At 50.4% G+C, this 23,721-nt stretch overlaps 9 protein-coding genes across 9 annotated transcripts; 4 read left to right on the forward strand and 5 right to left on the reverse strand.

Moving 5' to 3' along the window:
• Window positions 1-497: 497 nt before the first annotated feature.
• AFUA_3G01430 (TspO/MBR family protein) lies at window positions 498-1,418 on the forward strand (the record flags this gene model as incomplete). Its single annotated transcript, XM_077804277.1, has 2 exons — window positions 498-600; window positions 693-1,418. 2 exons carry the CDS (start codon window positions 498-500, stop codon window positions 1,127-1,129), a joined length of 540 nt encoding a protein of 179 aa, XP_077660435.1. The 3' UTR covers window positions 1,130-1,418.
• Window positions 1,419-1,628: 210 nt separating this feature from the next.
• On the forward strand, window positions 1,629-6,122 carry AFUA_3G01440 (threonine/serine exporter family protein). The gene has a single exon (XM_743372.3). It carries the CDS (start codon window positions 2,369-2,371, stop codon window positions 4,904-4,906), a length of 2,538 nt encoding a protein of 845 aa, XP_748465.2. The 5' UTR covers window positions 1,629-2,368; the 3' UTR covers window positions 4,907-6,122.
• Window positions 6,123-6,259: 137 nt separating this feature from the next.
• On the reverse strand, window positions 6,260-8,009 carry AFUA_3G01450 (alpha-ketoacid dehydrogenase subunit beta). Its single transcript, XM_743373.3, has 3 exons — window positions 7,207-8,009; window positions 6,584-7,146; window positions 6,260-6,519 (listed from the first exon to the last, which is right to left on the reverse strand). The coding sequence occupies exons 1-3, from the start codon at window positions 7,767-7,769 to the stop codon at window positions 6,482-6,484; spliced, it is 1,164 nt and encodes a 387-aa protein (XP_748466.2). The 5' UTR covers window positions 7,770-8,009; the 3' UTR covers window positions 6,260-6,481.
• A 54-nt stretch (window positions 8,010-8,063) lies between these two features.
• On the reverse strand, window positions 8,064-10,196 carry AFUA_3G01460 (uncharacterized protein). Its single transcript, XM_077804278.1, has 2 exons — window positions 8,658-10,196; window positions 8,064-8,597 (listed from the first exon to the last, which is right to left on the reverse strand). Exons 1-2 carry the CDS (start codon window positions 9,501-9,503, stop codon window positions 8,157-8,159), a joined length of 1,287 nt encoding a protein of 428 aa, XP_077660436.1. The 5' UTR covers window positions 9,504-10,196; the 3' UTR covers window positions 8,064-8,156.
• A 164-nt stretch (window positions 10,197-10,360) lies between these two features.
• On the forward strand, window positions 10,361-11,429 carry AFUA_3G01470 (uncharacterized protein; the record flags this gene model as incomplete). The annotated part of the gene is made up of 6 exons (XM_743375.3): window positions 10,361-10,715; window positions 10,772-10,827; window positions 10,878-10,937; window positions 10,993-11,064; window positions 11,110-11,193; window positions 11,245-11,429. Exons 1-6 carry the CDS (start codon window positions 10,417-10,419, stop codon window positions 11,427-11,429), a joined length of 756 nt encoding a protein of 251 aa, XP_748468.2. The 5' UTR covers window positions 10,361-10,416.
• A 222-nt stretch (window positions 11,430-11,651) lies between these two features.
• AFUA_3G01480 (arylsulfotransferase family protein) lies at window positions 11,652-14,135 on the reverse strand (the record flags this gene model as incomplete). Its single annotated transcript, XM_743376.2, has 2 exons — window positions 13,038-14,135; window positions 11,652-12,968 (listed from the first exon to the last, which is right to left on the reverse strand). Exons 1-2 carry the CDS (start codon window positions 13,548-13,550, stop codon window positions 11,652-11,654), a joined length of 1,830 nt encoding a protein of 609 aa, XP_748469.1. The 5' UTR covers window positions 13,551-14,135.
• A 2,437-nt stretch (window positions 14,136-16,572) lies between these two features.
• Window positions 16,573-18,289, reverse strand: AFUA_3G01490 (NAD(P)-dependent alcohol dehydrogenase). The gene is made up of 5 exons (XM_743377.2): window positions 17,924-18,289; window positions 17,743-17,870; window positions 17,534-17,693; window positions 17,013-17,481; window positions 16,573-16,964 (listed from the first exon to the last, which is right to left on the reverse strand). The coding sequence occupies exons 1-5, from the start codon at window positions 18,133-18,135 to the stop codon at window positions 16,761-16,763; spliced, it is 1,173 nt and encodes a 390-aa protein (XP_748470.2). The 5' UTR covers window positions 18,136-18,289; the 3' UTR covers window positions 16,573-16,760.
• Window positions 18,290-18,707: 418 nt separating this feature from the next.
• AFUA_3G01500 (uncharacterized protein) lies at window positions 18,708-19,926 on the forward strand. Its single transcript, XM_743378.2, has 3 exons — window positions 18,708-18,951; window positions 19,017-19,231; window positions 19,289-19,926. Exons 1-3 carry the CDS (start codon window positions 18,802-18,804, stop codon window positions 19,605-19,607), a joined length of 684 nt encoding a protein of 227 aa, XP_748471.1. The 5' UTR covers window positions 18,708-18,801; the 3' UTR covers window positions 19,608-19,926.
• Window positions 19,927-21,035: 1,109 nt separating this feature from the next.
• AFUA_3G01510 (uncharacterized protein) lies at window positions 21,036-23,652 on the reverse strand. The gene is made up of 4 exons (XM_077804279.1): window positions 23,083-23,652; window positions 23,000-23,030; window positions 22,505-22,942; window positions 21,036-22,458 (listed from the first exon to the last, which is right to left on the reverse strand). The coding sequence occupies exons 1-4, from the start codon at window positions 23,631-23,633 to the stop codon at window positions 21,187-21,189; spliced, it is 2,292 nt and encodes a 763-aa protein (XP_077660437.1). The 5' UTR covers window positions 23,634-23,652; the 3' UTR covers window positions 21,036-21,186.
• Between the last annotated feature and the right edge of the window lie 69 nt (window positions 23,653-23,721).

Below are 23,721 nucleotides of genomic sequence, written 5' to 3' on the forward strand. Positions count from 1 at the left end.
TAGATGCAGCCGCCCTTTCAAAAATCACCGTCCCCAATCTCGTACGACTGATAGAACGTGTCCATATCTTGCCGAGTCTGTATTCCGTGCCATCTCTGACCATTCAGTCAACAAGCGAGCTTATTTGGCTCACTGTGATCTGACTTTTGTTGTTCTGCTTGTTTTGTTAAAAAAAGGTTGCCTAAAGGCGCTGACAACTTTCGCGAGGACGTCCCAGATACTCTGCTGGCTGTATTAATTTCTTTTATATTGAGATCGATGATTATTTTACATATACCATAAGCCATCCGCCACGCATCTCGATGGGTTTGCTTTTCGTACCTTCCAAGCAAGGTGGAGTTTGCGAACAATGACGTTATCGCAAATCGATCGATCAGATGATGGACTGAACGGAGTACATAAGTCCCCTACATTCTGGAACATAGACAACTTGTGAAATTGTCCGAAGAACAAGGATCAATACTTTACTTGAAAAGTACGTTTCAACCTCAAGCACGATGCCGTGGTCATTTACACTCCCTCAAGAGTTTTTCACCTCCCCAGTCCTGGCTGTGGCAACGCCTATTGGGGTGGGATCCCTGGTGGGATATCTGGTCAACAGTATGCTGCTCCTTTCGTCGATAGATAAGATATCACTAGTCTTTTTATGGCAGACCAACTGGCCCTTACTTACTCCATACGTACTTCTACAGGATTAGGCCACACAAAAGAACTCTACAGCCGTCTCCGCCAACCGCCCTTACGCCCTCCCGCTTGGGTCTTCGGGCCCGTGTGGACCGTCCTCTATGGAATGATGGGCTACGCGGCCCACCACGCAACAGCCTCCACGACCCTCCTCACGCCAGCGACTGCAGTAGCCTCTTTCCAAACATTGTACACGACGCAGCTGGTCCTCAACTACCTCTGGATGCCGTTATTCTTTGGTGCGCGGAAACCTGGGTGGGCCCTTGCGGATATTGTAGCTCTGGGTGGTACGGTCGGCAAACTGATGGCAATGTGGTGGGATTTCGATCGCACTGCGTTTTGGATGATGCTCCCGTATGCAGGTTGGCTCTGCTTTGCGGCATATCTGAATGTAAGCGTTGGGTGGTTGAACAACTGGGATTTTGACAGTCGTGATGGACGATAGTTGCGGAGTGCAGAATCCAGTTTTCCATGGCGATAATAGTTTGATAATAATGATCGTTCACATGCATTTGTGGTATTCCAGCAGTTGAGCTGCGTGCTGGACGAAAATAGAACAAATACGACGTATTGATGCGACTTTAATTCGTGTCGTTGGTCCCGCAAGATTGCACGGATCACGAGTCTGGACTGCGCTGTGGGCGAGATGATCTGTCTGAGGTGGGTAATTTGACGGCTAAATTGGCTAGACCTTTGACAGGGACAAGATCAACAGCCCATTAGAATGCTCCGATAGACCACACTGCTGGTTGAGTCCGCTGCAGCCACAGCGCAAGCCTAGAAGTCAGAGATTTTCTCTGTAGCTTCCACCGGAGCTTCGGTGATTCGTCGTGATTCTCTTCTCATCTTCGCCACTTCCGAGTCCCGACCCACAGTCAGGCATCTTATTCATCTTTATGTATCAGGATTGTGCCAATGCTTCTCCACCGGTTGCGTGGAATGCAGTGTCATTGAGTTTGGGTCTTTGAGCGTCAAGTCCTTTGACAATGATAAAACGCCGGATAGGCAGTAGACTGGTTGGGTTCTAGAAGAATAGATTGGAGACACCGCGTATCAACAATCATCAGTCATAAAATATAACGATAGCAATCTTGCGCTGCATGGAAACTGTTGTAGATCGTCGAGAATAGAGACCATAGTAAAGAGTGCTATTGATAAGGATCATCTGTCCAAGACCGTCCGAAACACTGACAGGTTCAATGAATCAATGCCCCTCCACCATGAGATCATCGTTTTTTTGTCCTCTCTTCAACCTCACAACAATGAACTCTGCGCCGAGAATTGACTTTGTTTCTTTAAAAAAGTCAATGGCTGCTTTTCAGCTCTTGCAAAACCTTCAACTCTTTGAGGCGAAAATCTGTTCTAGGCTCAACTTATTTTTGGTTCACCTCTCCCACGCCCTCCCACCCAGTCTCATCTCTGGTTCCTCTCCACACTCGTCCATCCTCTCTACTTCCTCGCTGCCTTTCCTTAACCCATTAATACACTGCATTCCTCAATTTGTCACATCATTGCGCCATAATTGTATGTATCTGTACGGTGCTCTTTCCTTTTAATCTCTGTCTGCTCCTCCACCGTTCATCCAGATATTCGTTCATCGTCTCCTGCCCCGCAACTCCCTTCCCAACACTCCCATCAACTTTGTTGCAACGGAAATCGACATTTGGAGTGCATTTGCCTCCCCATGTCGGAGACTCATCATGATAACGAAAGTTACGAGTTGCTCACCAATCCAGAGTCTTTAGAGCCAACCGCCATTGAAAACCGCAACAGACATGACCGCAGTCTCTCACAGCCGGCCAACGCCGAAGCGCGGGAGAGTCACCACCTCGGACTGCCCGGTGAACTCTCACGACCACATCGAGTGAGGTTTCGATCTATCAGCCAACATCGTGATGTCGACAATACAGACACTACTGAGAAAGTCTACTCGAATTCCTCCGACAGCTCCACCCGGACGCTGCTCAATTCTGCACCACGAGCCACAGACGTTACCGATATGCTAAAAGCAGAGCAATTCGATGATGAGACAGATATATCATCGAGATACGACGGGTCTGGTTACACCAGCGCGAATTATCCGCCTTCGACCCCCGAGCGCATCTCCGAAGACTCTACAACCAGGGAGCGGACGCCAAACCGATCGAAGTCTGTCAAACAAAGATGGAGGGAGGCAGGTCAGCTGATTAGGCAAAAGACAGTCCGTTTGGGAGAACGCCTTGGTAGACCTCTGGATGACGGCGAGGCGCTGGGAGCCTCCCTTTTGCCTGAGGACCTGGAAGGTGGGATGCCAATCCGCAGGGTCCATAGCCAGTACCGCATGCCTGCGGGCGATGATACGGACGATGAGGATCGACCCAACCCCAGCGCGGAGGCTCACCGTCTTGTTCGACGAATGACTCAACACACTAATTTGCGCCATCGCAAACCGAAACCTGCGTACCAACGTTCTGGCCAAAGCACTCCCGAGCGTCCCAGTTCGTGGTACGATTCTTACCGTCCTCTATCCTTCAGCGGAGGGGGCGGAATTTTGTCTCAGCTGCTGAAGCTGCAAGCTGCGCAGAATGAAAAGGATGGTTTGTCGGCCACGGATGATTCCGATAATGGCTCTCCCATGTCCTCGGGAGCTACAACGCCCAAGTCAGGATCGGCCACCCCCAAGTCTGGTGCAGCCACACCCAAGAAGGAGAAAGTCAAATGGTACAAGAAACCGCACCATCGATCGACTGCTTCCCTAGTGGAAGCATCGATGAACTTGAGTCGGGCCACCTTACCGTCATCCGCCGATGTTCTGTCAATGACACAGCAGAAGCGGGGGAAGAAGAAGGCTTATCGCAAGCATCGGTTGGAAGATGAAATCAAGGTGACCGTGCATATTGCAGAGATCCTGGCACGGCATCGGTATATCATGCAGTTGTGCCGTGCGCTGATGCGATATGGTGCGCCTACGCACCGATTGGAGGAATACATGACCATGACGGCGCGGGTCCTGGAGGTCGAGGGACAGTTTCTGTATCTTCCTGGTTGTATGATCATGTCCTTCGATGACCCTGTTACTCGGACGGCGGAAGTCAAGCTCGTTCGTTCGACGCAGGGGGTCGATCTGGGACGATTGGCGGAAACGCACAACGTTTACAAAAATGTCGTCCATGACCTGATCGGAGTCGAAGAAGCGATCCAGGAACTTGACGAAATCATGAAGCGCAAACCGCGTTTTAATAAATGGATCCTGGTTCCGGTGTACGGTCTGGCTGGCGCCGCGGTCGGCCCCTTTGCCTTCGACGCCCGGCCAATTGACATGCCTATCATCTTCATTCTTGGGTCGCTTGTCGGTCTGATGCAGCACGTCATATCTCCCCGATCCACCCTCTATTCTAATGTGTTCGAAGTGACAGCAGCAGTGCTGACCTCGTTCCTGGCACGCGCATTCGGCTCGATCCGTATAACTGTGGACGGTCAAAAACAGTTCCTCTTCTGCTTCTCCGCTCTGGCACAGTCCTCCATCGCCCTAATTTTACCGGGTTTCATGGTTCTGTGCAGCAGTCTCGAACTCCAATCCCACCAGATGATTGCAGGTTCTATCCGCATGGTCTTCGCTATAATCTATTCCCTCTTCCTTGGCTACGGCATCACGGTCGGCACCACCGTCTACGGCCTCATCGACGGCAACGCCACCTCCGAAACCACCTGCCGTGACCTCTCCATCTACGGCAGCAAGTACATACAACACTTCATCTTTGTCCCCATCTTCGTCATCTGCCTCGCCGTCATCAACCAAGCCAAATGGAAACAAGTTCCCGTCATGATCTTCATTGCCACCTGCGGCTACATTACCAACTACTTCAGCACAACCAAGCTCGGCTCCCGGTCCGAGGTCGCCAATACTGTCGGTGCATTCACGCTCGGTACCCTGGGTAATCTCTACAGCCGCTTATGGCACGGCCACGCGGCTACCGCCATTCTACCTGGTATTTTCGTCCTCGTGCCATCGGGGCTGGCCTCCTCGGGCTCCTTGATCGCCGGCATCAACTATGCGAATCAGGTCCGCGAGAATCTGCACAAGAGCGGCAATGGCACCGACACGAGCAGCCAGGATACGTCTATCGCTAGCTTAGGTTTCGGAATGATTCAGGTAGCGATCGGTATCACTGTGGGATTATTCATTGCGGCGCTGGTTGTATATCCGTTTGGGAAGCGCCGGAGTGGGCTTTTCAGTTTTTAATCGTTCTTTCGTACGTGACATAGCATGTATTTGAGCTCTTTTGGGATCATGTTACGGATTGCTGCATTCATGGTTTGAGATATCCCTCATTTGAGCGAGTACTTGGCGATACATCATATAGACATCATGATTGCTTTCTTCTGATGAATACAAAATCATGGGATTTATATTCCACTAGTTTCAGGATATGTTAGGCTTATGAAAGACTAGTAAACTTGTCATTCAAGTTGAAGGTCTGCTTTCAGAGACGTCCAAAGTGCCTGCTTTCAAGAGGTTATTAAGTAAGTATTATAACATGTCCCTGACGCTAGGGCTGCTCTAGAAATAGACCGTCCAGAATCTGCCCCTGCAAACGACTCAACTCCTCGTACGACAAAAAATTCTCCTCAACATCAAGTCATTTCTTCACGTTCCAAGGCCCATTCAAGCCGAGATCCAAACTCGGAAGACGCAGATGCAAATCGCAATGGCAACGAGGGCATGGCGGCACGGTAACTAGAGATCCTGCCAGTCGAGGCAGCTGCATGCCCAAGCATTCAGATCGACCACGAAGCCTACGGCTTTGTTGAACACAGTGAACTGCTTCTGCGAACTCGCCACTACTGTATAAGTCCGAGAGAGTTACTTTTGTCGCACGATCCATTCCTGGGCAAAGTCGGTCAAGGTGTTGGATCGCTTGAACTCAATTTCCCGGCAGTGAAGCATTCTGTCAGCAGCGTTGAGCCAGATTGAATATACTGCTCGTAGAACAGGCAGTTTGCGTGTGTTCAGCCATAAGAAGTGCAGAGATTTTCACAGCCGTCATGGACAACATTTCATACCTGACGATGTGGTTAGGACGGGTTCGATCTCGAGGAGAAGCTGAAGGTTGTAGCTTTTTGGGATCCAACCCTCTTTGAGGATATCTCGTCACCAATGCTGTGGGTGTTAGAGTTGGCATCCATACATTTGCTTTTTGTTTGGCCACTTCGAGGAAGGGGTTGAAGCAGGAGTCGCGGCAGCAGTGGAACGATTTCCGGTTGAAAGACTATTTGTTTGTCCACGAGGCGACCCGTACGGTGATGATTGTCCGGGTTCGGCGGACATCTTGATGATTACCAAAAAGGATAGTTGATAGTCGGGATGTCGAGGATTCTGTGGCATTTGTTTTGCTAGGTTGGAAATCTCGCCGATGATTGGCCAAATGACTTCCAGATTTGGCAATTCCACATGATCCAGGGGATACTGTCATAATCAAGACTGATTTGGACAAGAGACGAAGCCCTCATCGCGCCTGGCTGGAAAATATTATTCTTCCAGCTAATTACAAAGAAGTCTAGTATGGGTACTTGATTCCACCGCACTGTAGATTTTAGGACTTCTGAGCCTGTCGAGTTAACATGTCATGGCAGGCTCAAACAAGATATGTATTGTACTCCCACCAGTACAAGTGGCTATTGACACTACTCTTTGCTCATTAGGCTCCTGCACCTTTTTGGAGTACTCCTGTAAAATCTTACGGCTACTCTGGTGAAGTGTGAAAGCGTTCTCATTGCACATGAATGCTCTATTTCTCTATTGGAACCATACAAACGCTCAGTACTCCAGTGTCTGCTTGATAGCATCATAAATTCCTAATATACATTAGTGACTGATCCACTCTTATGAATAATAAGCAAAGGATGGAAGATTACTTACTCGCGACATCAGGTAAGATGAGTTTCTCAAATGTAAGGCCGGTGTGGGTGCTCCAGCCAGCCACTCGCTTCACTGGAGCCTCCAGGCGCAAGAAGGCGCCATCTTGGATGGTAGCAGCAACTTCAGCACCGACGCCGTAATTGATCATACTCTCGTGGACTACGATAGCACGTCCGGTCTTCTTGACGCTGTCTAGGACAGTTTGTCGGTCCCAAGGGTATATTGTTCGGAGATCAATGAGTTCAACGCTGGCGCCCATGTCCTTTTCAATAGCTCTGATGGCTTCTGAGCAGAGATACATTGGTTGACCGTACGAGACGACCGTCACGTCATTTCCTGGTTTGACCACTTCCGCTTTGTTAAGAGATAATGTGTAGAATTCATTTGGAACGTGCTCAACCGCTGCTCGGTACAGGATCTTGGGCTCCATGAAGATGACAGGGTTGTTGCTCTGGAAGATTGCGCTGAGGAGGAGGCCCTTTGCTTGTGACGGAGACCGAGGCATGACCACTTGGACACCGGGAACATGAGCGAAAAGCGCTTCGGGGGATTGTGTATGGTATCTGTACATGGGATCGATCAGCAATTGCTGGAGTGTGCCAACGCAATGGCCTTCAACTCACAGGGCGCCGTGTCCGACTGCACCACAGGGCATTCGGACCACCATTCCCCCCACATTTACGCCTGTACCTCCCTCTCGGTACCTGAACTTTGCAGCTTCGTTCACAATCTGGTCAAAAGCAGGAAAAACATAATCGGCGAATTGGATCTCGGCAACAGGCTTCATGCCTTGCGCGGCAGCTCCAATAGCGAACCCAACAATCCCTTGTTCCGTCAACGGGGTATTAAATACACGCTCCGATCCGAACTCCGTTTGCAAGTCCATCGAGCATCGAAACACTCCGCCGAATGCTACATCCTCGCCAAACAGCATCACCCTGTTATCCGTAGCAAGGGCGGTTCGCAACGCGGAGTTGATAGCTTGGTATAGATTTAGTGATTTGCTGGTGGTTGAGCCAGGTAGTTCTAGTGCGCTCGATAGTGAGGACGAGGTATGATGCAGAAGGGGTGTAGATTTGTAGTCGATGGGTAGATTGAGTCGTGATGAGGATGACGGAGCGCCCGAGTACAACCGGCAGGGCGGCTGTCGTAATAACCTTTTGACAGAGGGGCGGAGAGAAGCCATGGCTGGACGGATGGTAAGCGGGAAGGCAGGGGTGAGGGTGGAATACTGCAAAAAGTGATCACGAGAGGTCAAAATAGACGACTTCCCTGGAACATTCCCCTGGGCGATTTATACGTGAGCCTCTCAGCTGGGGACTTCCCATATCATCATGCGGGGAATCTGGAGAATCGCCGCGGGTAGCCGAGCATGGGTGCCTGGATGCCTGGCGCGTGTTTTAGCGCCGAGATTCCTCAGGAAGCTGCTCATTGGTCAATTCTGATAAACCGTGATATCAACAACTGTAGGATGGGAACCTTTTGCAGGAATCTGGATTTGCTGGAGAGAATCATTCTCATTCAAGTACAGCTGAGGAGGTGCAATTCATTCACTCATTGATACTCAACTCACTCAACTCGAGCTGTTCTGCATCTTCTTCAACATGATCCGCCTTGCCCTCTCTGCTTGGTCCTGGATATCGATATCCCAAAGCCACCGTAACCGCTCCTGAAAAGTTGTTCTCAATTTCTCCTCATCATGTTCTACTCCATGCAGGTGTAAACACAACAAGTATGCGTTCTCTTTGCTACTTGTTACCACCCTCTGACTCCGTGGCCGTCGTACTTCATCGTATGCCTGAAATGCTGCAAGGACGTCTCTTGCTTCAATTACCCTCCGATCCCCAAGAAGCTCTGCCAGTACGTGTGCATCCTCAATTGCTTGTCCTGCTCCTGCTCCTTGGTGTGGGGTGGAAGCATGAGCCGCATCCCCGAGAATCGCGATACGCGATCTCGCGAAGGTGGACAAATGTGGATGATCAAATATGGCCCACTGCGAGGGATCCGGCATATACTGTCATGGTCCACTATCAGCTGGAGGCGCTGTAAAATGCGATTCCTGTTTTCCGCATACCTCGACCAGCCGGTTGACATATTCCCCCATATGCTTCATGTCCCTTGCCATATTCTCCTTGCTAGCTTGACGAACCCACGCTGCGTCGTCCCACATATCGTGCAGGACATAGAGACCTACATTGACCTTCTTCGCGTGCATGATGGGATATGAAATCCCATATGCACCATCTCCGACATACATGGTCGCTACTCGAGCACGGTGGTCACCGACCGCTTCGACCATCGTCTCCATATCCAAGACTGCGCGATATCCGTACATTCCGCTGTACCGTGGCATGGTCTGCTCATACTCATCTGGTAGCATAAACTCCTTGACTTTTGAATGGATCCCATCACAACCGACCACTACATCTGCACTTGCAGAGGTGCCGTCTTCAAAGTACAGATGCACACCGGTCGGCGATTCGACTAGCCTGATCAGCCTTTTTCCGAAGTGCGCAATCTCAGGCGGAACCAGCCCAACCAAGGCGTCCAAGAAATCCGCTCTCCGTACGGTGGTTTGCCCTGACGGCAAGGCCTTCAAGTTCATGAGAACCTGTCCCGATTTTGGACCTGAGGCCCAGACAACTTCAAACCAAGTTTGCTTGAATCGCTCATACCCGGGACTGTCGGCATGGGTCGTGATGAGCGAATCATATACGTGGCGGATCTGAGGATCAATCAAGGGCATCGCACGGTGAGCTGCTGGCCCTATCGTCAAACCCAGCCCGATCTCTTTGAATTTGGGAGCAGCTTCATAGATTTGAACAGGCACATTGCGGCGCAAGAGTCCTGCAGCCAGCGCGAGGCCTCCGATTCCACCGCCTACTATTGCGACGGTAAATTGTTTTTCGGTTGAGGTCATGTTGCAAATGCGATGCTCTGCAGAGATTGTTTCTTGTATCGACCTGTTGCCCACAGCTGGCTAACGACGAGATACTCGGAGGAACATGGACAGTTGGACATGGCAACCTGCCGTCAGCAATCGCTTATGTGATCGGACGAAGCCAACATTCATTGGCTATTTCTTTTCCTATCAACCAAGATGATCATTATCGTCGTGAAAGTGACCGAGGGTCAATGCTAAGACGCATTCTTGCAGCATGTCAATCCCGCTAAATGCGGGGTTGCGGTTGGTCTAATGGTTAAGTTCGATGTTTTTTATGCTAATAACCAATATATCTGTGTTAACTGTCGAAACGCACTCGCCATTTGGTGTTATTGTCGTCCAATCGCATCAATTGCATTAAGTTGTTCCATACGGCTAAGCATGCCGATCAGGACAAAGGGGTTAGGGATGGATTTTTGCTATGATGATCCGCGGCCATCTCAAAGGGGCATCGAATAACAATATTTTTTGTCAGGGGCCCGAAGTTTAGAGTCCTCAGAAGACGAGCTTAACCTAGCCAAGCTTATCCCTCAGAAGCATCTGAATTCCGACAGCTTCCGCTTGTTTCTACTTGAAACCGATGGAGTCAAAGCCAAATGACTCGGTTTCAGAGTGATCAATTTGTCTCAGTGTCTCGCACTAAGTACAGAAGCACAATATACAATAGACATTTCCAGTGGAGCTTACGAATACGACGATTGATAACACAATGGCCGACTGGCTTCACTCAATATGAAGCTTAGTGCAGACTCTACTTCTGCGTGCTACGTCGAGGGTGATAGCTTATATACCAGCCGTCGCACTCCGATCATAACACTTGTAATCACAATCCCCGTAGATCTGGATATCTACATTCAACCTTCTTGACATTCCCGCAATAATATTCAGAATGCACTACGCATACATTTCCATTCCCTTAACCCTAGCCCTGGGGGTTACGGCCTCCATGCCCGCCGACTCCTGGGTCTTCGGCAACAGTCTCTTTTACCTTGGTCCTCCAACCGGCGCTTCTATCACAAAAGCGACCTACTCGCTCGTCCCACCGGATGTTCCGTCAGGTGTGAAGGTATCTTCACCCTCCGACCAGGTCTGGGTCTCCGTCTGGGTAGGAGCCTCTTCCACGAACGGCGACGCAAACGCGAATCTGTACCAGCCGCTTCTGAACTGGTCTCCAGATCAAGAGTCGCAGTATGCTTCAGACTTCTGACTCCCTACGCCGACCGGGAAGCTGATCGCAGAAATAGGGGCTGTTCAGCGAATAGCACCGAGTGGTGTGTGGCTGCTAGCACGTACACGCCTGGTAAGATTTTTTTCAACAGAACTACCTGGCTGGATGCTGAGTGTATGTAGACGGCCAGGTCGGTCAAACATACGTACCTGTGCCACCGCAGACCAACCTCGACTTCGAGAGTGAGTGCTTCACGCAGCTCAGCTCAGCTAGCTAGACGAATACTAACCGGCGCAGTTTCTGTCGAGAACAACAAGGTCTACCAGACGGTCACTGTGAACGGCGAGGTTGTTTCGCAGCAATCAGACGGTAAGCATCATCCACTGTCAAGTAGATCAGCACTGACAGTATCAGCGCTTGACAACGACCTTAAATATCTCTACTCCTCGAACGAGTGCTACACCGGCTCAGGCAACTGTGGCCTTTTGCAGGGTTACAGTATGTAGTTCCTGGTCAGTGCAGCTGTACGGATGAAGACTAATAGGGCAGAAATCACCAACGTAACGGTCACACTCAGCGCTGCGGATGAATCGTTCGGCAAGACCATGGCGCTATTCTCGTGTACTGACGCTGGGTTTGCGACGACCGATAACGGCAGGACTTGGTATACGGATTATATTGCCATCCAGGAGATTGCTTTTGATTCTTCGTCGGATGCCAGTGTCCAGGAATAACTTGAGGCTTGATAGTTCAGTACCCGGCGAACTGCTTTGGCAGCAACCCTATCTCGGGCTGGGCGAGTTATCTCGGATATGCACCTCGATATACCCATGTGTCTATAATACGTACAGAATAGAGCAAGAATAAGGATAACATGCGGTCGGTGATATCTACCTGAGAATCACCATGTAAACATATGGGGATGCTTGTGGTAAACCAAGTAGGGAATCCGTGTCTCAGACTGGATCGTTCTCACCGTTATCATTATCACCAAAAGCTACCAGCTGATACTCATTCGGACGACGACGGCATCGGGGAAGGATTTGACAGCAGCCGCAACATTGATACAACCCGAGTAACAGACCCCCAACACTAATAATAAAAGCAGCGGCCACGATCCAATTATGCAGGTCAAGAAGTTCATCCACATCGACACCCTGATCCTTCTGGAGGATTTCGGTGTACCCCAACGCATTACCCTCGGCATCCAAAGCCGCCAGGCGAAAAAGTGGACTGCCCAGCTCTTCAGGAATCTCAATCACCGTCTCGAATCCAGTCTTCGCGAACTGGGCGACCACGTCAAACGTGCTGCCCTCAACAGCGCGCGCGTCCCAGACTTCCAGCCGCCAGGCTACCACCTCCGTCGCGCCGTTCCAGCTCACATACACACGGTCGCCCATGACCGCCGCGTCGGGGATCGTCAGCGGTCTGCCCACCCACGTACTTTTGGATGCACGATAAGACACAACCCGACCGAACGAGAAGAATGCAGAAGCCGCGAAATGGACGTCGCAGAGCAAGTCCCCATCGGCAGTGTACTCCGTGAAAGCTGCGCTGTGGCCCCAGCCAACGAGGACCCGACCACTTTCATCGAGAATCTGGACATTGCCTTGGGAGACAGATCTCATCTGTTGAGGATGATAGTACGCGGCGAGCAGTTCGGCTGTGCGCTGGGAGAGATCGAGTTGGATGACCATGCCGCGGCTTTCGCTGTCGGGATCGCTGTTTGAATGTGCTGCATTGTCAAAGAGTGTTATGGTGTTGTTGGCGTGCCACCGGGCATCATGCTGCCAGGCAAAATTGGTCGCCTGTCCGTGAGACAGGTCCGTGAATTCGTTCAACTTCCCGCCGAGAGTCCATAGCACGTTTCCGGTGACGTGGTCGATGTAGCTAACGGCATGGAGATGTCTTGCAGAGACAATATAGTTACCCTGCTCATCCTTGTCGACGCTGTTTATGTGAAAGAAGTCGAACGCGTTATTGCGATCCTTCCCCGCACCGTCCAGTGCTTCGTAACTGCTGGTGACGGGGTAATGCTGTGACGCGCGCCATTCGAAAAGCAACTCGCCTGTTTCGATGTGGATGTCTTGGAAAACCCCATCAAGGATCCAGCCGAGTTCAGGTCCGCCGATTGAAGTCAAATCCGCCGGAATAGGGTCATAGACGGTGACAAGCGCTGTCCCCTGCTCTGTGATGTGGAACTCGTGCAGATCGCCGCCCCCGAAGTTGCCGATGGGGGATATCTGGTATTTCTGGGTGTAGGTCGAATCGAGCTATGAAGGATCTCTTAGTTTTGCTTCCCATTTTCATTATCTGGAACACTGGATGCAGGGCCAACCCACCATGTACCATGACCCGGAACCACGACTTTCCACTTCAGTCCCTTCCCAGTATGTCAAGTAATCTGCGCCATTGTATCGCTGTACTTTAAAATCCTGCGTTGTGTCCCAGTTATACTTCATCCACACCAATTCCCCATCAGCATCCAGAATGACGGGCCCAGGGTGAGCAACCGAGTCACCGCGCGGAGCAAGGAATGTGTATCGCGAGTCGCATCCCGACGCCCATTCTGTGATCTCTACTACGGGAGACTCGTACTCGAAAGATGCGTAGCTTCGGGAAGGACCTAAGCCGTAGAATCCCAGATCATATGGGCTTAGATCAAGTCGTAAACGGAATCGAAGCAGTTGCGGAACAACGAAAACATAGAACAGGTAGAGGAGACTGATGACGACACCAGCGACGGTGAAGATGAGGCCGGAGAACCGGCTCCGTGAGCTCGACAGGGGAGATGGACCAGGAAGTCTCGAGAACTGGCGACGGAAGCAGGCAGGAGTCCGAGTCCAAGAGGGCATTGGGACACGGCGGACCAACGTTGGAGTTGGAGTCTGGGAGAAGCTTGCGAGAGAAGAGAGGTTGGAATGGAGATTTACATGGTAACGTTGACTCTACGAGTTGAACCCGCGGGAAGGGGTCAAGAGCTGGAGTACTCGAGGACTTTTATCCCACTCGTACTCTGTACTCGGGCCCCTCATAATCAGGAGGAGTCTGTCAATCTTTTCCTCGGATGCAATGGTTCTGTATCCGCAATTCATCATTGCGGAGGCGCCCAGGCAATAAAGTATTGAATTCTGAACGAATCAGCCTTGAAAATGCGCGATACTCCACACTCGCCAAGACAGCCCTCTAAGCGGCTGATGACGCCGGCCACAAGAGGTCTCTAGGCCGTAATTCACCCACCGGCAAATTGGACGACTCCACTCGGGGGGAGGAGACCTTGGCTAATGGAGCCATCAGTTGTGGCGCGCCGGTTTGGTCGTCCATATCATTTAAGAGACTAGCAAAAAGAATTTGAGGTCGTCGACAGGCGTGGAGTAGCCCCTTTGGATGATGGTGATAACCACAAGAGGATCATCACGATAGAACGAGTTAGTCTTTCAGTACAGGACGAAGGGTGAGGCAAGTCAGTCCACGATGTGCCCCAAGACTGGGGCCAAGGGGTTTCGGCGAGCTGTCGTCGTCATCATCTCGGCAAACGTAAGCTCCACCACGTAACAACTTCGGGACAAGTGATTTGTAGTTGGCAACATGGCGCTAGTTGATAACTCGGTTAAGGTGCCAATTTCCATGATATCAACCTTATCATCGCCTGTTGCGATCGCGATTGATGAAGCCTGACCTATTAACCTCGAAAGTCGGTGATCATTCATAATTTGAGAGAGGGGATCCTGGAAGAATCACTGTGAATTATCTACCCGTTGTGAAGAAGGGGATCCATACATGGATTGATCGTGTAAAGGCATTTGTGTAGCTGCTTAAGCGTGATATCTACTGCTGCAGGTGGCTCTCAACGAAATATATGCCCCTTTGGGTTAAGCAAGCTAGGTTAGTTGTGGGCCTTGTGGCTATGCATCATACGTGAAGGCCGAGGAAGCAATCTGACTCGGTGAAACTGCCATAGCCTCTTTCAGGTATCAGATCGTTATCAAAGCTTAGGGTAATGCCTCGCCTTGATAGGAAACTTTGAGAAAAGTCGAGTCGAACTTGGGGAATACATGTCCCTGCCAATTGATGAAGGCCCCCTTTTGATTATTCATGGAATTGCTGGACTAGCTACCTTTTTCAAAGAGCTTCACCTCAGACGATACACACGTCACCATATCAAGCCAGTGGTTTATATGGAGTATACCTCGGTACTCCACAGAGGAATGAAGCTCGTCGGAGAGAGCGGCAGAACTTATATCCTCATCGCTCCTTTGGTGCAGCGTAGTATCCTAATGTGTGGAAGGCGTCTCAATGGAAGAACAAAAAGAATGAGTTTGTTATCAAACATCCGCAGTCTGATAACAGCCCTGAGAAAAGGTGGCCTGCTCTCTGAAAAGAGATGGAGAGGCAGAGACTCTTTCAGCCTACAAAATCTAGCCGCAAGATGGTCGATGTCATTTCCTCGCGTTCCGACATGGAACTAACAATGATGATGGCTTTGGAGCCGTTTGAAGGACACCGTGGTCTGGGCGGACACAAAGACCCTTTACAACCCGCGAAATCAAGCACCTCATGGAATTGGCACTTCTAGGTTTATGGAAGTCCATGGGAAGGGTCTTGTATACTGTGGTATGTTTACACTATGGATAGTGCAGAAACAAACTTAGATGAACCGACTGCAAGATGGAAAATGTTCGTCTAAATGGATTCGATGATACTGACCCAGCTAGCGATGATGAGCTATTCTTTGAGGATCAATGTGAAGTTGGCGGGTCTTGGTTCTGGTAAGAAATGACGAATCCAACACTTACAGCTAAAGAGCTCCTAAGAACGACAATTAGCACATCCATCAAGCCATGGCGCCCGACCGAGGCGAAGTGACTTCCATCACAGACAGGAGTCCGGAGGTCTGGGGAATTGCAATGAGAGGTCAACAGTCTTAATCATGATGGATGTGCGAAGAAATGGCCTGCAGTCATATCCTGTTGATTCGTCAAAAGAGGGAGTGGAAGCAACTTTCAAGGCGCAGAATGTGGAGGGAGGATGGGGAGAATGAAGAAGCTTAAACGCCTTGATTGTTTGCAACTTGGACGAAGAATGATCACCTCGGGAATCAGAGGGCTCAGCATCTGCCGGAGTGTCGTGTCTTGCACCACTAGGCACACTTGTAGCTGTTGCGAGCCCACAGGTGGCGTAGTCGATCTGAAATGAATCTGTGCCAACATGTCAGCGAACTTGCATTTCACTAATTTTTCGTTATGTCGCCGAGACAATGCTGGAGCCGGGATGGTAAGTAGAGAAAAACCCCGAAGTACCGGCTGCTTTTGGTTGGTGTAACAGCAGATCATCCTTGAAAACAAAAGCCACCGGCCAATTTTGTTGACAAGGATTGAAAAATTCTTCTGGAGACTGGTTGAATTCAGCTAGTGGACAAGAAAGGCAGCCTGCTTGTTATATGAGGGGTTCTAGTCTCCTCAACATGATTCGCATTATGATGGCGGAGACTGAGCCTGGAGGCGTGCGTAGGGTCACACGAGTCCTGGGGGTGAAAAGGAGGAGACACCTCCTCCTTTCGCCTAAGGAGATACGTTGCAATTCATTCTTCAATATATAGACAGAAAGGGAAGAGATATGCAAGGCTTGGAGGTGACTGCGTCACGATAGCTTCATGCATTAGCACCAGCTGGAAGAGATAGATCGGTAGCAATTCGAAAGTTAAGAGATTAAGTCGCCGCTAATCCTGCTAGCAGACTTAATGTCATCTACAAGAATTGGATCAACAGTGAACTCAACGGTAGACTTGGGTAGAAACGGAGAAATGGCTAAACTCAGAGTTGCTCAGTAGGAGCCCAAATATGGTGTTGTAGGATAGCATGTAGGAGATAAGGAAGAGACGACAGAGATCTGCGAGCCGTTGTTTCAAAAGATCCTCGTACTATACATGATATTTTCATTCTGCGGTACTTTGTGTTCTTGGACTAGTTCTACACGCGAATGTGGAAAAGGGCTATAGTAACGAGCGTTGCCACCTGTTGTCCTCTCTGGAGGAGAAACAGTGTATATTATTCTCCCACTACAGGTCATACACTAGCATCGACTTCATCCACAACCATTACCTTTATACTCCCATTGCGTGGATCTGCACACAAATGCAGAGCATCCTTTGCCCTCTCCAAGGGAAAGACATGCGTTACTAACTTCCTCAGGTCCAAAATCCCACCACTGAGGCATGCAATGGCCGAGGGCCAAGTGTCCCGATATCGATTGATGAACCGCAGATCAATCTAGCCATCGTTAGCACGGATTCGCCCAAGATTCAGAGTGAATCTCACCTCTGCAAGAGACATGTGCATAAAGGGCAGGTTATTCATAGTCGCCTTCCCAACACCAATCACAACCACCACACCACCCCGGCGCGCAGTATACGCCGCTGTACAAACACTACTTTCCACCCCCGTGCACTCAAGCACCGCCTCTGGCGCAACGTACTCGCTGTCTCCGAAGAGGGCCCTAATAGCGAGTGCGTTGTCCTGCGCATCCTTCGCGAGATCAACCTGGTATGTAATACAGCTCGGCACAATCTCTTTCGCAAACGCAAGCCGCCTCAGCTCAACGTCCGTTATGACAATCGGGTGGGCGCCTGATGCGCGCGCTGCAGCAAGAGCAATGAGACCGATGGGTCCGGCGCCGCACACTACGACTCCCCTGCCGAGATTTAGGCGGGCCACTTGGATGCCGCGCATGACAACGGAGAGAGGCTCGAGGAGGGCTCCTTCGGCGTAGGAAAAGCCGTCTGGAAGCCTGGAAGTACGTTCAGCTTAGCTTGCGCGAGACAAGGAGTGAGGTGATTTACTTGTGCAGCCACTTCGCAGGATGGACTTTGTATCGTTGCAAGGTCCCTGCGTACGGATAGACTCCGGCAAACTGTACGTCTTCGCAGAGGTTATACCGGCCATCATTACAGAGGAAGCATTGTTCACATGGAACGCCAGGTTCGACTGCGACCCTGTCGCCTTGGGAATTATCAGAGTGTAAGTCATATGTTGAGATGCTGTGCCTTACCTGGCTTGAATTTGGTGACGCCTTCACCGCATCTCAAGACTACGCCGGCCGCTTCATGGCCGATAATGCAATCCCCCTCGAACACTAGCTGGCCGATTCGACCTGATTTCCAGAAATGGATATCGGATCTAGAGCGCAAAGGGTCAGGACATGTATCGTCCGGGCTGATGGACCGTCTTACCCGCAAATTCCAGTAGCCTTGATTTGAAGAAGAACTTCCCCGCGTCGGGGAGCGTACACTGGCGCTTCGACAAACTTGAGTTGGTGGTCTGCTGTGACCTGCAACGATGGGTTACGAAGCGGGGTTTGGATGATCTGGGGGTCGTTAGACGGGGGTTTCATTGATGCGACTACATCGCCGTAATGCGATTCTGGGAGGAGGGACGGCGTCATCTTAACATTAAACGCATAAGCTACTGTTTTGAAAACGAAGGGAAATAGAACGGGTGGGACTTCCTAGAATGATTTATACACGCGCTGTGGACTCCAGGGAACCGACATGCGGGGTAACGATGGAGGGAAGCTATACGCCTCGAATCGATTCGACCGTCCATGATATTTATCCGTATTGTGAAATACAAAAATGTACAGGTCATTTGACAGTCCTTGGGCCTTGAGCCGATTGTGGTCTCTTTGACAAATAGCACGATTCCTCTTTTGGCAATGCGTGCCTCAGGGCCTATTTAGGTAATAATCCAATCAGGAGGCCGAGTGTATCTTTCAGGCTCGTAAAAGGGCCTCATGCGCACGGTTAGCTTTCTCATAAGAGCTCGTGCAGTTGGCACAGCTGCATAGCACATCTGACAATATTACAGGCCACTGACTCTCTAGTTTACAATACTGGGGCAAGGGTTGTACCTGGTTTACGCCCAACCTCGACAATGAACAAAGCAACGATCTGCCAGGTCTGACACCAATTCCTTGCTGTCTGAAACAAGCATAAGCGCCGATTGACTTGGCAGCAACTCAAGTTAGGCAGCACCATTCATTGGGTTTAAGATCCAACAGGGACCTCCTGCTTCGTAAACATTCTGGCATATACACCCGAAGTCGGTTGCCATGATGGGGAAACTTGAGCATCGACCAGATAATGCTTTTGCCAATGTTCGGAGTACTCTCATTGTCATCGCCATCGTCTCTTTTCCCTTCAACCTGACCGGCATCTTTATCGCAAATGGCCAGACTGCTTCGATCAACCAGCTAGTAGCTGTAAGTACAGCCATCCCTCTTCCCTCCCTTCATGACATGATTAACCATGGATACTTTCCCATTAGCTGAGCAGCTCTGGCCTATCATCTCTTATGTTGCTCTATTGGTACAGGCGATATCCAGCATGGCCAGTATCCACCGCTGGCGTGAAAGTTATCATCACCGATCTTTTCTTCGCAATATATCTCACAGTGATATACTTCACTATGCTCCTCGTTGACAGGTTCGTGAGCCAGCATGTGGTCTGTGTGTATGGCAATCTTGCATGCCTTGTCTCAGGGTAAGCTCCAATAGATACCTCTCCTATCTTTTTGTGGAAGCTAACGAAACTCTCCAGTCTTTTCCATACATACGCGGTCTTACGGGCTGCTATGGTCAGATACAAGGCTTATTTGGCCCGCGTGGGTCGGCCGAAGATTGTCGCCTTCTGTCCTGCCTGCTCCTGCTCGTCGAAGTATCAGATCACGGATGGAGATCAGGAGACGGGTGTGACTGTTCTCCCGATGTCGTCAGAACTCATCGATACCGAGAGTGATCCTCTCATGGGTGGTGATCGTGCTCCGTTCCGAGCTTCCGAGGATACTGCGGTCAGTCTTGGGAGTCGGTTTACTGTCAAGACATTTACTGGGTCTTTGGCAGAAGACCCGTCGAAGTGAACTGTTGTTATAAAATGCGTTTTGCTGGACTCCTATAGTCAGGCTCGTATGTATGTGGGATGTTGTCCCCTTCGTGAGAAAGGGAGAAAAAGGGAGGGCATATCTATTAACCATCAAACTACGAAGCTAAAAGGCGCCTAGTCTTCTAACTTTAGTATAGTAGAAATGATAATGCATATCTTGGGTAACAATATCACTTATCGACAGGACATTCTGGGACGGAACAGACAATTGTTGATTAGCATGGAAGTGAAAAGCTATACCAGCACTCAATCATCGCGGAATTCTATTGCCCATTTTAAGGCGCAACATAGTCCCTCGTCACATATAGCCGTTCAAGGGCCGACTTTGAAGCCTTGGAAAGCTTCGTTCAACCCTCTACCACCTTGGTCTTGGCGGTTTTGTCAAATGCCAAACCGGCCTGCTTGATCTGAACACCATGTAAGCCGGTTTCCTTACGCGCATTAATGACTACAGCATAGTTGCAGGTTCAGCATACCTCTTCAAGCTTGAACCGACTTGTCAACGTCCGTTGTAATCCAGGCCATCCGCCATTTCAGCCCTTGGATATCTACCCCCTCCTGTATACCCGCAGCACTGGATCCGTTTCAGGGGCGTCCGGGGAAGAGCATTCAAATGCCTTGAAAGACGCCGAAACCAATACTTTTAACCTACACATCTCCTACAAGGTCAGCCATGACTTGAAGAAACATACGGAGAATAAACTAATACTTACGATAGCGTCTCCGAACTGGATGCTTCCTGCCTAGAACTGACCCCAGAATGCATCAAACAAGCCCAAGACACAAAGACACCGGAGGATGTTAAGCAATTCTTCCGCGACTACGGTGAGATTTCAGATCATTTTCAACCGACGCCGATGAAGCATTCAGAAACCGTCTTCGCAGCAACCAGGGAACTGCGTAGCACCCGAAGTCTGACCACCACAGAGAAGCAGGATCTAATAGCCACAAGATATGAGGACAGCCGCGGGATTCAGCCTGACGAGCTCATACATTGCTGGAGGAGTCAGCTGTGGTTGGGCTGATTCAAGCAACACGAATACAGCGGAACGACAGCTGCAGCAGAGTCTGCGGCTTGCATGGCATGCACGAGGCTGGGACACCATTCTTTGAGTCTGTAGACTTTCCAGACTTATCGCTTAACGTTCTCTCTGACCGTGTCTTCCATAGTCCCCCGCAGCGGGCCGCCACCGTCCAGAACCACAATTACTGGTGCATCATTGATGTGAGTTCCTCGCCGTGCAAGTCACCTTTAGAGATCGAGCAGAATAGATCCTGGGTTGCTACAGCATGCCTCGTCAACATGCACAGGTTCATCGAAAACATCGATATCAGTGTAGCTGACCATCTAACATCGCCCGTTAGCAAACAGAATACGCGTTGTTCTCCGGCAAGATCTGCCGCGGGCGGCAATGATTCAATGGGACGGATAGGAAACAACGTCAGAGCTCGCTGGATGAGGATGAGGAAGACCAAGTGGAAAGCGAAGAAGAGTTGGAAGGAGCTGCCAATGGAAGAGAAGTGTAATGTTGGTTTCATTGAGTATCAATTGGGGATCATTTACGTCCATTGCTGTTTGGGTTGGAACTGGATGACTCTAGTCTTTCTCGAGAGCATGTATACGCGCACTCAGGAGCGGCCCCCCCTGCGACCAACTGCTCCCACTGGATCCATTCATTCGGGTCCATCTCGAAAGACAAAATGTCATCAAACTCGTAAGAGTCAAGAGTTCCGGAACCAGGAAGCCTTTCATGTCCATCGTATGGTACTTGGGCGCAGCCGAACGAAGGTTCAGCAACAGGATCACGGTCCGCAGCCCGCGGTTCGTTTCGAGATAGATCGCCTCTCGACCTGATCCACCGACGAATCTCATTGATATACTCAGGCGTCAATGGTTCTGGCAGCCCCTCAATCTTCGAAGTGGCAACATAGTGGTCCCAAACCTCCAGCGTCCACTTGCGAAGCACCGTGTCCACCTGGGGAGGGGTTCTGCCAAAGATCCGAGGGCAGGAAAACACGACTCCGATCAACTGCCACGACCGGTCCACCTCCGGCCCGGTTCCGCGATGTCGAATTTCGATCAGCATGTAAAGCATTGCGTTCCACAGTGCGCTTGTGCCGATCTGCCTTGTGTATTTCTCCAGACCGCAATGGCCGCCTTGCACCAAGGCGACATATTCCAATAGTTTTGTGGCGTTGGCGAATACGATATCGCGCTCCGCTTGAAGATCTTTCGGGGGACTGCAGGCGAATTGGCGTGGGTTATGAGCAACGAGCTTCATCTTGCATATGGAGAATCGGGTGATGATGGATACGAAAGTATGGAGTGGGTTTGCCGGGTCACAATACCGCAAGTACTTTTGTTCTAGATGATCCTCGATTTGGCTGATGATATGGTCCTTTTTGGCGGGAGGGACATTGGGCCCAAGTAATACTTCCCAGCGCATATCGGCAGGGGAAGATGTTGAGAAATCATGCAAAGAGACCATGATCTGGTATCTGATGAGGCAAAGGGAGATATTGGTGATGCCGTGGCGTTCAGGCGGCAGATCGGTCATGTCCGGATGCAGATCCGCGTCATGGACATTGAGGGGCGTTTTGGTGTCCGCGCAGGAGATATCCATTGACGGTCTGGTTCCCAGCACATCGGCGAGCAGAAAGTCCACATGGACCAAATGCCACCATAGTCGTCTTCGCATTTCTGCGTCAAACGGCGAGAGACCGAGAAGTGAACCATTGCGATGGAGTCCCATTTTGCGTGCCAGCCGGATGGAGACGCCGGACAGGACAAATAAAGTGTCGCATGGGTAACTCTTCCGGACACACATCTTCATCCGTTAGTCGCAGTGAACAGGGCTGGATAGCTATCCTTACCATAAACAATACATATGCCTGAAGAGTCAGTGGATTGGAAGTCGACAGGAATCCGGCATTGACCAAAGCTTGTCGGGTTGCGAGTCTATAGCGGGAATGTATGACCGCTTCTGAGACTCCAAATAGATCTTGGCACTCGTCTTCGTCGAGAGTACTAACAACCGCCAGGTAGAAAGCGAACATGATAGCCTCGAGGCTGTCGGATCGCCCCGACGGATGTCGCAGTCCGTTCTCCAACGTAGCCAAGAAGGTCGGAAGATGCAGGATTTTAACCAGAGGGTCAACCCGATCCGCGTATATATCCCTTAGCTTCGGCAGTATCTGCACAGGCGGGTGGAGGCTTGCGAGATCTTCGACTTTCTCATTCTGTCCGAAGAACAGCGCGTTTTGGTCGGAGAGCGGTTCATCCACAGGCCCACCGGCTTCTGGATGTTGAAACTAAACGACGTTAGACAAGACCGAGGTAGCCAGAAAGAACATGAGGACTGTGCCTACCTCGCCGCCTCCGAAAATAGACCAAGGTGCACTGCACGATATCAGACGCTGTGAGCTATGGTAGAAGAGATAGCGCAACTCACCTGTCAAAGTATCTAGATACGCCTTCTCGGATGATGAGTTTTGGTTTCGTCTCCTCGAGTGTGGACCGTGGGGTGTCCACGGTGTTGACATCCTCGTCCATGCACGCATCAGATTCGGAGCCAGAGTCATCCAAATCATCGGATGGCTCAGTCTTGATGCCATGCAAACTCAGTAGTTTCTCGTACCGTTCCAGTTTGGCATGCAGACCTTCTCGGGGAGGTTTCGTTCTTTTTCGTTTCCCGCGCGCCGGGGGAACGAAGGTGCATTGCTTGTCGGCCTTGATGCAGTTGCAGCACGGAGCACGCCGGTCGCATTTGACCTTTCGCTGCCGACAAGTCAAGCAAGAGTAGCCTTTGAATTTTTGGTCGTCTGTAGACGGGGTCATTGTTGCATATTCTGCATGGGATAAGGGATGAGTCCGGGGTAGTTGAGGGAAAAGAAGAAGAGAAACAGCGGTCGGCGTTCGGAGACCAAAAAAAGAGTTTTGAGCCCCGAGCAGCGAGAGGTCTCGCTGCCATATAAATACTGGCATCTTGTTTTCACGATTCATGGATTATTCTCGCATGATTCAAATTACCCTCAGCTTGAATGTACCTCATTGATCTCTCTTTCAATTGTTCGCCACGGCTTTTTACCAA

This window comes from Aspergillus fumigatus, chromosome 3 (genome assembly GCF_000002655.1).
Source record: "Aspergillus fumigatus Af293 chromosome 3, whole genome shotgun sequence".
Taxonomy (NCBI): domain Eukaryota; kingdom Fungi; phylum Ascomycota; class Eurotiomycetes; order Eurotiales; family Aspergillaceae; genus Aspergillus; species Aspergillus fumigatus.

Coding starts and splice junctions, on each gene's coding strand:
- AFUA_3G01510 (XM_077804279.1), bottom strand. CDS start 23,633: ATGAATCGTGAAAACAAGATGCCAGTATTTATATGGCAGCGAGACCTC. Junction 23,031..23,082: donor GTATCTAGATACTTTGACAG/GTGAGTTGCGCT, acceptor GATATCGTGCAG/TGCACCTTGGTCTATTTTCG. Junction 22,943..22,999: donor CTATTTTCGGAGGCGGCGAG/GTAGGCACAGTC, acceptor AACGTCGTTTAG/TTTCAACATCCAGAAGCCGG.
- AFUA_3G01460 (XM_077804278.1), bottom strand. CDS start 9,503: ATGACCTCAACCGAAAAACAATTTACCGTCGCAATAGTAGGCGGTGGA. Junction 8,598..8,657: donor ATGTCAACCGGCTGGTCGAG/GTATGCGGAAAA, acceptor GGACCATGACAG/TATATGCCGGATCCCTCGCA.
- AFUA_3G01500 (XM_743378.2), top strand. CDS start 18,802: ATGATGGGGAAACTTGAGCATCGACCAGATAATGCTTTTGCCAATGTT. Junction 18,952..19,016: donor CGATCAACCAGCTAGTAGCT/GTAAGTACAGCC, acceptor CTTTCCCATTAG/CTGAGCAGCTCTGGCCTATC. Junction 19,232..19,288: donor CTTGCATGCCTTGTCTCAGG/GTAAGCTCCAAT, acceptor GAAACTCTCCAG/TCTTTTCCATACATACGCGG.
- AFUA_3G01490 (XM_743377.2), bottom strand. CDS start 18,135: ATGACGCCGTCCCTCCTCCCAGAATCGCATTACGGCGATGTAGTCGCA. Junction 17,482..17,533: donor CCTGCGAAGTGGCTGCACAA/GTAAATCACCTC, acceptor ACGTACTTCCAG/GCTTCCAGACGGCTTTTCCT. Junction 16,965..17,012: donor TGCACATGTCTCTTGCAGAG/GTGAGATTCACT, acceptor AACGATGGCTAG/ATTGATCTGCGGTTCATCAA.
- AFUA_3G01440 (XM_743372.3), top strand. CDS start 2,369: ATGTCGGAGACTCATCATGATAACGAAAGTTACGAGTTGCTCACCAAT.
- AFUA_3G01450 (XM_743373.3), bottom strand. CDS start 7,769: ATGGCTTCTCTCCGCCCCTCTGTCAAAAGGTTATTACGACAGCCGCCC. Junction 7,147..7,206: donor GCAGTCGGACACGGCGCCCT/GTGAGTTGAAGG, acceptor TCCCATGTACAG/ATACCATACACAATCCCCCG. Junction 6,520..6,583: donor CATCTTACCTGATGTCGCGA/GTAAGTAATCTT, acceptor AATGTATATTAG/GAATTTATGATGCTATCAAG.